General features: G+C 36.5%; 1 protein-coding gene and 2 long non-coding RNA genes across 3 annotated transcripts; all 3 read right to left on the bottom strand.

Moving 5' to 3' along the window:
- Positions 1-2,597: 2,597 nt before the first annotated feature.
- LOC130014354 (uncharacterized) lies at positions 2,598-4,787 on the bottom strand. Its single transcript, XR_008789330.1, has 4 exons — positions 4,776-4,787; positions 3,901-4,054; positions 3,543-3,718; positions 2,598-2,733 (listed from the first exon to the last, which is right to left on the bottom strand). It is a non-coding gene; the product is annotated as an uncharacterized LOC130014354 (long non-coding RNA).
- A 1-nt stretch (position 4,788) lies between these two features.
- Positions 4,789-10,661, bottom strand: LOC126807727 (scavenger receptor cysteine-rich domain superfamily protein-like; the record flags this gene model as incomplete). The annotated part of the gene is made up of 6 exons (XM_056103294.1): positions 10,643-10,661; positions 10,406-10,559; positions 8,739-8,914; positions 6,798-6,971; positions 5,781-5,934; positions 4,789-4,948 (listed from the first exon to the last, which is right to left on the bottom strand). Coding segments are annotated over exons 1-6 (837 nt in total), but the record flags the coding sequence as incomplete, so codon positions are not given.
- A 351-nt stretch (positions 10,662-11,012) lies between these two features.
- LOC126832110 (uncharacterized) lies at positions 11,013-12,057 on the bottom strand. The gene is made up of 3 exons (XR_007684550.1): positions 11,977-12,057; positions 11,275-11,428; positions 11,013-11,183 (listed from the first exon to the last, which is right to left on the bottom strand). It is a non-coding gene; the product is annotated as an uncharacterized LOC126832110 (long non-coding RNA).
- Between the last annotated feature and the right edge of the window lie 300 nt (positions 12,058-12,357).

The following is a 12,357-nucleotide window of genomic DNA, read 5'->3' as shown; positions in this document are numbered from 1 at the left end:
TTTAAAGCGATTAAGATAGTTCAGTTATTACAAATGTATCACATTCACGAGACTTCTTATTCTGATAGCTGAAGCCAGCTGCTTTTAAAAAATCATTCTTTATATTATACAATTATTGAGAAATATCTTATAAACTCTAAATAAGGAATGTCGCATTAGTGCTTTACGCCAATTGAGCGCAGGATTAGCTTTTATTTTGACGAAATTGGAGATTGGTTCAGTAACACCTATTCTTCGAATCCTGAAGATTATGTTCTGAATCTTACTCTGAGATAGAGATATAGAAATATGTTTATCTCCCAGGGTCGGCGAAATAACTTCGGACCCGGTCATTACTTGAGACCGGACGAACAGACCACTGCACTCAGTATCTAACCTCGTGCACGATCCTTAGCACATGCTTCTGATATAATAAGTTGGGTATATACGGAAACATAGGTTGAATAAGTTAACCAATTTTCCTACCTCTGTCGTCTGAGTGGAACAAGAGTTAAAATTCTGACGGAATACAAGTGTAGTATTGCTTTCACGTCTACCAGTACAATTAATTCCGAGTGTCAAATCTTCATCTTTAAAACCAGGAATTAGCTGTTGTAATCCAACTAAATCCACTTTAACTCCAAAATTATTCGCAGAACATGATAAGGACATCGCGTTTTCTATCGGCATATTCACTAATATGAAAAATATAAATAATCGAGCTGGGAGAAAAGGCTTCTTGATTTCGTTCAAAAATTAAATATTGATTTGATATGATGTGTTTTTCATAGACAAAACGATTACATTAACCTCAAAACATTTAGCGAGAGTCGTTATTGTTTTATTACTAATAGCTGACTGTGACAATAGTCGAACACAAAATCAGTTATATCTAAACAAATGAACATAACCATCCAATGAAAACAACTATTTTATTTTTGACCTAAAATTGCTAAGTACAAATGCTCGACATTTGGATCAGAAACAGAATTCTGTTTTGCAGTTTCAACATTTAGAATACTCAGTACATGGAGGGAGTGTGCTAAGGTTTGTCAATGCTATGCAGATATGTTTCTTTTATCTGCTGATTGGCTAGGGCATATAGTGTGTAAAGCAATGGGAGGCAACAATGCATATAACCATAAGGGACCCTATGACGACGTGGGTGCTAAGGTTGCTAGAATTAACTTGGTTAATAAAACCAAAACTGAATAGAAGTTAAAATCGAAATGTAACTCACCGCATCTCATTCTCAAACTTTCACTAACTGGGCAAGTTTCCGATCTGTTATACTGTGGACATTCAACAGGTTTTTGTTCGTTACCTGAACAGTTAAATGCTATAGGTAAGATGGGTGTTTGGGATACTCTCGGGGATAGTTCTTGTGCAAACAAACTGTAAAAATAAATAGCAAATCGATGAACTCAATAACTGATGCGTGCGCAGTGACAACTTTCCGATACAAATTCGTCTTTTACCTTTGTTATATATAACCTCTTGCCAAAGTTTACAAACTGTACCGAAAAGTCGCAGTTTTAATAATGCATTGGGTAAAACAACTGCTTATTCCATAATAATAATAAGAATATGTACATTTATATAGCGCTATATCATATATAGGCGCATATCATATAATATCATAGCTCTCTAGTTTAGAAAAGTCTGCAACATTTCTTAAATATAGACTTCGAAAGCTGAATTTCTTAGATTATATGACTGGCATAGTCATATGAGTTCTATATATTAAAAACCTATGTTACATTTCCCATTTTGGTAAACAAATCTTTGACAACATTAATGTAATTTAATATCTATTTTTCTTACCTAATTATTTCTCATGTAAGATACGCGTTGAATGAAACAGACACTGGCATGAGTGATATATTGTCCTTATAAAATCACAAAACTCTTTACAATCCAATGACAACTGGCCCCTGGGTTATAGAACCTTATTAATCCAGCCAATGGCTATTACGTCAGATATAATTTAGACTAAGCATGGAGGGATTAAGAATTGGTCATTGACCAAACTCTCTGTTGTTTTAGATTTCAACTGAGAAGCAATATTTTATAGTATGATTGTTAATGTGTCATAATTGTCTATTATATATTTTGTAGAACTATATTTGAAATGCAGATTTAGAACGGATCGGATCTCACTCTTGTAAATATTTGTTGAATTATTTATGTTTAATAAATCACACAGAAGTTACTTGGACTCAGTCTTAATTTAATAAAACCAGAAATGACGTGGTCATAATTATTTGGCAACTACAATATCGATTTGTTTATAAAAAAGCAATGATATCAAGCGGTAATACAATTGTATTCGAAAGGTTTGTGTGTTAGAAATTCGAAAATACTATGCACATTTTATAATTGAAGTACATGGCAAAGCTAATGAACGACGACACATTATACTGACTTGCACAGACGCATAGCACACATGCTTAAATTGGGGATAAATTCAAACGTATTCAAATCTAATTATATAGTCACATACCACATTTGCCATACTTGTGGTGATCTTGTGTACTTTAGTTGCAACTCTATTTAACAGAATTTACAAAGGCAAAAAAAAAAAAAAAAAAAAAAAAAATCTTTTAACAGACCTTTCCGTATATCCAAGATAATGACAAACAACCATCCCAAATTCTTCATTATAATCGTCTGCACAAACACCATGCCATACTTCATTGTAATATATTTCCACAAAATGTTCCGTATTCATTCTTACCCTCAGCTCAGTGTCGGCTTAAAAGCACATAAAAATTCATTAAATCGACACTTTTATTGGACCTTGACCAATGAGGACATGTCCGGATTTAGCGTTAATATGTTTTGGACAGTGGGAATTGACTTTTTTGTTCAGATAACCAATTAAATAGAATTACATCCCTGTTCTTACTTGTTGGGAGTTATCACCACTTTGCCGGAAACCTTGTGAACACGATAGAGGCTGTAATTTTGAACTGATTTTTCTTTCAAATTTTGTGGGACCATGAAAGGACCAACTGTCCGGCCTGAAGTTACCCTTCCGTTTCTGAAAACACTGTGCATGCGATTTGGGATGCACCTTCCGTTCCGGAGATACACCACCGCCCCCTTTTAAAAACCACGTGAGGTCCTAATTCCAAGGTTTCCATTCGGATAAGTTGCTGTCAACACATATCTGCCTATGGGTGTATTTTCATTCTTTGCTGTGTCTTTTTTTCAAATGATTTCAAAAATATAATTTTATCGACAGCGAATAAAACCATATTAAAGCCTCATTAACTTAGCCCGGTTTAATCCTTCTCGATGACAGTAGTGTATTGTAAGACCACCGTCGATATTTAGTCGAAAATTACTGCGCTAGTCAGATACAGTTGCTGTTGCTAAGAAAAATAGTTCCATTTGGACGAGCTTGAATGACAGGTCACATCAATTTCATTGAGGAAATAGTGTTTCCATACAGTACTGACACTAATTCCCATTGCGAATTGTAGATCCATTTCTGAGGTTGTTTGTACCAAATGTAATTCCAAACAGTACCTTTAAAAAATAGTTTTTGGGACACTTACCGCACTTTACCCCAACTGCATTACCACTACCACAGTTAGTTTGACCCCATATTAATTGACCACAGTCTTCAATCCAACTTTCATATCCTTGACAACCCAAATCATCTAACCAGTAATCACCGTTGTTTATAATCCATGAATTATTACCGCTAACATAAATATCAACCGAATCAAGTCTGTAATAAGTGTGAGTGTGTATATTTTAAACAATAATTTGCGTGAGATCCACTGATATGTAGCCAAGTAGCAGTTGGCTTTAAAGTATTGACTGCATTTACCTAGCTCATTTAACTCTAACTGATCTGGATAAGACAGAAATAATATGATACGAATGTATAAAGAATTAAATTGTTACTACCGTTGAGGGTCCAGAAATCCTAACTGTCGACAAACAACTTGTGCATCCATTTTATCGAATTTGTCACCGCATACGTTCTTCCAAATACCATCATGGAAAACCTCTAAACGCCCATCTGAATTACTGTTGTTTCCTATTAAACGCAATGTCTGTTCTGAAGAACAAAACCCCATAAACATAATGAATTAGATATGCATTTAAATAAAAGTATATAATGTTTTTCCTATTAAGGGGACATTAGGTAAGATTAGATAAAGGGCCCACAGTTCTCGCTATATTAATTTTTAAAAAAGATAATGAAAAGAGAATATGCTGAACATTTCAGTCAAATTGCTGCAATGTGAACCAAGATATTACCGATTCAATTATATACTAGCCTCGATCGTCATTACTACCGTTGGTACGATAATAAACAAATTATCCATCATAAAACGTATTCAGATCCACTGAATATCGCAGGCTAACGATGGCATCGCGAGTTGACTATGGTCTTGATAAGTTAATTAATGTCTAATAATGTCTAATTAATTAATAATTTAGATAACATTTCAGACCTTAAGAAAGACCTACAATATGCAAATTTAGCATTTGCATAATGCATGATTAAATGCACTGATTATTATGAAGAACAAAACCCCACCTTGCGCAATAATACTAATCAAATGACGATGAATTAGATATGAATTTAAATAAAAGATATGGTCTTTTCTTGCGCAATAATAATAATAATAATAATAATAAAGATCCATGTTTTTCTCCATTAAGTGGTCATCAAATTAAACAACAGGCGGTTGCCATCCAAGATTCGCCAACATTTTGCAAGAGATGGACAGAGAACAAATTGATATCGAAATGAATCAATCATGTTTGCTTACCACACTTTACTCCTACTTCTCCAGCACTACTACAATTGCTCTGTCCCCAAGTTGAATGTTCACAATCTTCCAACCTAGTTTCATATCCCCCACAAACAACGTCATTCATCCAAAACGGGTGTGGAGCGGTAAGCCATGAATTATTTCCACTATAGATATGAACTTCGTCCGTTCTAAAATGACAATGACAGAACATTGACCCGTAGCCTTGGATAGTCCACGTTGAACAAATATAACTCTCCACACACTTTCATAAATGTGGCATGAAAAATATATAAAAAGTCGTGGATATGACCAGTTTATAAATATAAAGCAACGGTTCTTTACCAGAAATGCCACAAGAAATTGCTATACTTACGAATTGTCCACAGAGGGGGCGGGGGGCAAGTAACTGTAAAGTGAACCAAATTTACTATTATGTGAAGATGATCTTTGTTTACACTATTTCATAAATATGGACGTCTGGCATGCACCCGTTTGTGAGTGAGGCTATGAAGGCTTAAGCAGATGATTAACTGGAAATAAACCTTTTGAAAGAGGTTCCAAAATATCTGTCATTTCCAAAGATAGTATGAATGGATACGGCAATGACACCAATTGCAATCAACCCAGATATCATAAATGGACAATGCCAAACATTTTCAATTAAGCTGGATCAGTTAAAAAGCAAGGCCAATGGGTTTTATTCGGTTCGCTTCTGAGCTGACCTAGAAATAGCTTACTTTTTGTGCACCAATTACAGCAGCCTGGTTGGGGTTTCTCAAAATTAAAAAAGCCTGGCGATACCCATTCATGCTATATTGGGAAACGAGGGCTATTATAGTTCATCGTTTTCAACCTCTTCCCATGATCCTCACAGCCACACCCACCAACGGGTGCATGGCAGACGTCCATATTTATGTACTAGGATACCGCAACAGACAATCCGCTCAAGGCTTCCGGTCTACTACCCCTATTGAGTATTTATATCACAGGAAAAAGGTGTTCTATAAAACCCATTCCTACCTATTAATATTGAGGAATCCCAATTGTCGACAAACAACCTGTCCAGCCTTTTTGTCAAATCCATCCGCACAGACACTCTTCCACATACCGCCATGCAGAACTTCCAAGTTCCCATCTGTAGATCCTTGATATCCCGTTAACCGCACCGTTTTAACTAAATGTCAACATAGTTCAATAAAAAAAATAATAACAGTAGTATCGGAAGTTGGGTACAGCATTTTATGTAACTAGATAAACATCAATGAGCATGATTGTTACAAATTATCCATGCAATCATTTTCTAACTATTGAAAAGTAAAATTTAATGGATAATCTTGATGGTTGTGTTTTCTATTTATAGCAAGGTTTAGGGACTTTTGTGTGGAATTTTCACAAGAGATCCACAAGATATTGGACATGTAAACAAATGACAGAAGTACCACATAATTTTGGTGGAGAGTTTTTGGTCTGTGTTGTGTTTTTCCACAAGAGTTCAACAAGACATTTGACTTAGATTTTTATTTTATTTGATCAAATACTACTTATCAAATTTATTCAAAATGTTTTTGCTGAATGTGATACCACGCATGAAGATATGGGGGTCTGAGAAGATATTTTTGACAAGATTTAATTTCAATATCTTGTGGAACTCTCGTGGTAAAAAACACCACGGACCACATATAAACACTCTTATCAATGTGGAAAATTCTGTGGTACTACTATTAAAGTGGAAAATTCTGTGGAGTGTAGTACCACAGAGGGCGATAAGGAGGTGTGAGAAAAGTTTGAAAAAATTGAATTAATTTCTAAGTAAAATATTTGGTGGAGGTAAAAAGCACCACATAAAATTATCTTGTAGAATATACTTTCCCACATCTTACAAGATGATATGATAAACTATTGATGTCCAAGCAAAATAAATAGAAAATGTTTCATAAATTCAATCTTTATTCATCGTACAGCTGTCTATTGATCTCAGACCTAGTAATTTATCGTTTCTGATATGCAACAACGCATGTAACACTTCTAGACACTTACCACACTTAACCCCAGCTACTTGATTCGAACAATTATGCTCTCCCCACGTTCTATGCGGACAAAATTCTAATCTCGCTTCATTTCCTGTACAGTTAACGTCATCTAACCAATAATCTCCAGTAATGTCTAGCCATGAACTATTACCACTTATATAGATTTCAACTTCATCTGGTCTGAAAAGGAGAGCACACTGGTGTGTATATTCTGAAATCTTCCCGAAGTCGGAGCAGAACAGTAGGACGTTAAACCCAATTTCCTTTCATTTTCCGAACTAGTCTACAAGTTAGGCCGAGTTAATCCAAGATTCAATGATTTTTAGGCAAATTGGCGTTTCGCACTAGATGAGGAAAGAAAAGCTTTGCGAAGGAATATGAATATAGTGTAATCGGTATTAGCTGTTTTTAACGTAAATACAATTATACATTGACTTTTGTTCTTTATTTGTAGCTCTGAAGCCAAACGTTAAGAGAGTTTAAAGGCAAGATTGGTCAGAAGAAATTTAAAATACATGAAATGAAATGAAATTGGGTTTAAAGTCCTACTGGGCAAATGAAGAGGGGCATAGGCCATACATTGTGCTATGAGGGAATTTCAACGGCCAAGGGATCTTTTACGTGCACGCCAATGCATACACGGGACCTCGGGGTTTTGTCACTAGATAGCAGTCCTTGTCAAGCCTCCCGTGTTGCACCACTGGCAAGGGGAAACCATATCGGAAAAACCCGATGAACTTCCTCGGCCAATGCAGGAATAGAACAAGTGACCGCCAGACTAGCGAACCAGCGTCTTTCCCACGTAGCGACCGTGGTTCCCCGATTTGGAATATAAAACAAATAAATATGTAAACAAGTAGTTGCCATACAGGAAACGCCCACATTTTGCAATAGATGGACGGAGAACAGGGAATATCAATGTCCCAATGATTTATTTCGAATCAAAAAAAAAAAATCGTAAGCGTCTACTTTGTTCAGGCCCGGATCTATAATTTTAGGGCTTTGCTTAATGTGTCAGTGAACATATTACTGAAGAGAAATGCTAATTATTGACTAATTATAAATAAGGGAGGTAATTTATAATGACGTGGCGAATGTAGTATATTCGTGGATTTAATAAATGTGAATACCTGTTAGGGTCAAAGAATCCAAGCTGTCGACAGATTACTTGTCCAGTCTTTATATTAAACTTATGATCACAGACGTTTTTCCAGGTTCCATTATGTAAAACTTCTACACGCCCTTCTGCAGGTGTTTGGCCACCGGTTAATCGCACTGTTTGTTCTGTAAACAACAGCAAAATAATAATAAATCAGTTTACAAAATGCAGATTTGGGGCCAACCCTAATTTTCGACAGTGTCCTTTTTTACTGCTGATAGTGCCTTGTCTCAGACCCAAATATGTCCGTTCCCAACCCGTTGCAGGGATCCCAAATGACTCAAACCATCGACACAACACACCGGTCTGGTCTAATTAATGCTTCCACTATCAATGATAGCATTTTGTGGAATCGGCGGAGTAAACACTCGTGCCAATTACCCACGCGCATGTGTTTAACTTGATGTAGCATTGTTTCATGTGTGGAGAGTACACAGTACAAGTTACAAGGCTTAAATAGTGAAGTGGCTAGGGAATAGATTCGTCTTTTTTCCCATCATAATGCCTCGCTCGCCTTGACAATTTTCGAGTCGCATGTTCAACTGGCTTTTTTGCTCGATTTTAAGGCTCTTTTTCAACGATTTCCGAACGTTTACTTAGACGAAAATATCAGCCAAATAGCTCTTGGAATGACTACATATGCAAGGAAATGGCGGATAATTTTCTTGGGGTGATCCCCCCCCCCCCTGCAAAAAAAACACTCTCAGCGGCGTGCCCCGTCTCCGCGGTAAGTGCCCTCATTTTGCGGCACCCCCCTTTTTCAAAATTGCTAGATCCGCCCTTGCTTACCACATTTCACACCAACTACATCAGCACTACTACATGTATCATCCGCAAACCACAAATTGTTGCAGTCCTGCAGCCTGGTTTCACCTCCTTTACAATCCACGTCATCCAACCAATAAGAACCATTGTTGATAATCCATGAATTATTGCCATTAACATAAATATCAACTTCATCTAGTCTGTCAGAATATGAACAAATAATTATTTTATTGCCAAATTTGTCAAACCGAAAACAATTGTGCATTTTTCGAAAATCACACCATATTGTCCAATTTGATTGATCATGGAACGACAGATCTTCAACGTCCGATATGTCAATTTTAGAACTTTTGAATTACTCTGTACCATAGTGAACCCATAATATAAAACAAATATAGGTGCATACAACTAGAAAGACCATCATACATAATGGTGTTGCTGTTTGGGATCTAGTATTAGAGGTTGTACAACTTCTAATTCTAGATGGAATTCTGACACTAGTTCTTACTGTTTATCCAGTTCCCATATACGGTTCCGAGAAACTGCTTATGTACTTCGGCGAGCACTTCCTTGGGCTCGTGGGCTAATATCGGTGACCTAGGAGTTTCAGAGTGGGGAACAAAACCTTTGTGTCGGTTCTCAACAATGTCCGTCGATCAGACTAATGCAGACCTAAAGACAGATGAAGCAATTAGTGTGATTGAGAAAGTTTCAAATCCTTACATTTAGATTGATTTGGGTAATACTTTCCAGGGCGGGAGCTGCGGCCTGTATTTACTTTGTGGAGGACATCGCTCACATCAGTTCAGCTTAAATGATGTACACTCAAAATGAAGGGTCTACACCAGGCTCTAAATGTTAACAGTCAACAGTACGCCAACTACAAAAGGCAAGCCCTGCTGAGTGGGGGTGGACTAAGAAAAGTGATAATTGGCAGATCGTATAGACCGAGAGTTGACAGCAGATGATCAATGGTCGATGCAATTCAGTATGTCAAAGGCGATGCAAATGCCATCAATTTGATCTTACAAGAATAAATTTTTGCGAATAAAATATCATAAGTACATTACATGTTCCACCAAAAACAAATCATGCGACCATTACTTTGCTATTTGTAATGAATAGTATCGCAATTAACCTGACATTTTGTATATATTTTTAAATCTTTGTATTAAAAGGTATGAAAATGGTGTGCATCTTGGAAAATGACGCCAAAATTTGTATGCGTTGTACACTTTCTTGTCGGCGCTCCAGAGGCTCCAGTCTTAAAGGAGCTAAATCGCTAATATTTGGGACCTAGAAATTGACCCAAATGGATCGCAACGCATATAATAATGTAATCTGATTGTATTAAACCTGATTGACATTCAATTGTTACCGTTTTGACTCTAATTTCAAATCAGTTATGGCCAGCGCAATATAGCATGAGTCTCAACCGAATAGCAATTTCTAGCGTCTGGTTATTCCAGTCTATTGCGCATGCTCTCCAGATATGAGATATCAGAAGCCTACCCTTTAGTGGTAAGATCACAACATCAATGTTGATTTGAATTGAGAAATAATTCGTATTTACAGCTTGTAAGACTTTGGATGATATTGAGTTAGAGACTTGGCTACTTTAATCACTAATTCATCGAATCCTATTCACATCATACAGAGGGGATAAATCACGAGAGCTTGTCTCTTCCTACCTCTCTGGATCGAGAAATCCCAGCTGTCGACAAACTACGCGCCCAGCCTTTTTATTAAATCCGTCACCACAAACGTTTTTCCAAATACCATTATGACGAATTTCCAAACGCCCATCTCCAGGACCTCGATGTCCTATTAACCGCACAGTTTGTCCTAACAATAAAATACAGATATATGCATGAGGTAATATCTATATATTATTATTAATTTGATATTCCATAACAATTCAATACCACGCACAATTATAACGTACATGTTTTCGGATGCATTGGAAATAACTCCGTCAAAGAAAGCTGAATAATTTTCTGGTTATCATTGGGTTCGGAAATCTATTTCAATGCCATCTGAATTAACTAAAAGTAGTGTTAGGATATCTGATACTATATCTCATAGTTGGGAGGGTGCAGGGTCGATATTCCATATTTTACACAAATCCATGTAGTGTTCAGTGGAAACTGCTACTATATCTCTTTGGTTGGGCGTGGGCCACATAGCTATCATCGTACCAAACTAAACGATAGCTATCTATAATGTCTCCGTGGGTAACGGGTATCTTTGTTCAGAATGAGCTAACAAAACCTGTTCTAATTTTGTTTCTTACCACAGCGCACCCCGGCTACTTCACTACTCATGCAGTTGTTTTCCCCAAATCTTAGATGAGGACAATATTCCAGACGACTTTCATACCCCTGACAGTTAGTATCATCCAACCAATACGAATTACCATTCTCAATCCATGAATTATTGTTCGTAACATAGATTTCAATTTCCTCAAGACTAGTAAAAATATAATAGTAGAACAAATTTAAATACAAATAATTTTTATTTGTTTAATTTGTGAATTTTGTAATTGAGAAATGCAACATACTGTTGAAGATCGAGGAATCCTAATTGTCTACAAACAATTTTTCCAGCAATTTTACTAAAATAATCATCGCAAACATTCTTCCAGATACCATCATGAAGAACTTCAACTCGTCCGTCAGTGGGTCCCCTGTCTCCTACTAAACGTATTGCTTGTTCTAAAGATAAAATAAGTTTATTAGTACAGAATACGAATATATAGCAACAGACAAAAATGGTGAATTCGGCACTCCTTGGTCGGCATACATGTAAACTATTCATTTCAATACTTAGTCTCTATCATTCAGACAAATGGGAGGTGGGGGTGTGTCAACATTTGGGAATAATAGGTCATTGGCAAGATTATCCATTCTTTTACATTATCATGAACAAAGTCTAAGGGGGCAAATAACCATAAAACAAGCTGTCGACCCAAAGAAATTAGTTTAAGAATAGCCAAATCCATTTGCACTGCCACTTCAAAATCTCTCTCTTCAAGAACCATATCTATGTTATTTAATTAATCCTAATTCGCCGTCACGATTCATGTTTGTTTATAATAGTGCATGAATTATGGTATTTATTTAGGGAAGGGGTGTTGCTCTTACTTGCTTGCCGAAATTTACTTGGGCAATTGAACTTTTTGTCGAACGTTGACAACAGACCCGCACACTCCGTGCGTAGAAGACTAGGAGATTCTGGTTGACCGAGATTATTCAATCCTTACCACATCTCACCCCTACTATGTTACTTATATTGCAGTTGGTTTGACTCCATGTCACATTTCCACATTCTTCCAGTCTGTATTCATTTCCTTGACAAGTAATGCCACTCATCCAATAAGAATCATCCGTAGTAATCCAAGAATTATTACCACCCACGTAAATATCAATTTCATCAGGTCTATAATGTGAATAAATACTATAAGCTGTAGCTTTATTTATTTAGGGGGCATGGTCGCTGTATGCTTATGTAGTTATTGGAATGGAAAACCAGAGTCGGGTGTACAATTTGATAATTCACGAAAATATATTGATGAAATTCGAACCAGCTGCTGCCAGGCAAGATACCCCAACGCCAAGAGATGGATAGAGATTATTTGTAGCTA

The sequence above is a fragment of the Patella vulgata genome, chromosome 9 (assembly GCF_932274485.2).
Source record: "Patella vulgata chromosome 9, xgPatVulg1.2, whole genome shotgun sequence".
Classification (NCBI taxonomy): domain Eukaryota; kingdom Metazoa; phylum Mollusca; class Gastropoda; family Patellidae; genus Patella; species Patella vulgata.
The sequence above is the reverse complement of the archived record's forward strand: the minus strand, read 5'-3'. Positions and strand labels throughout refer to the sequence as shown.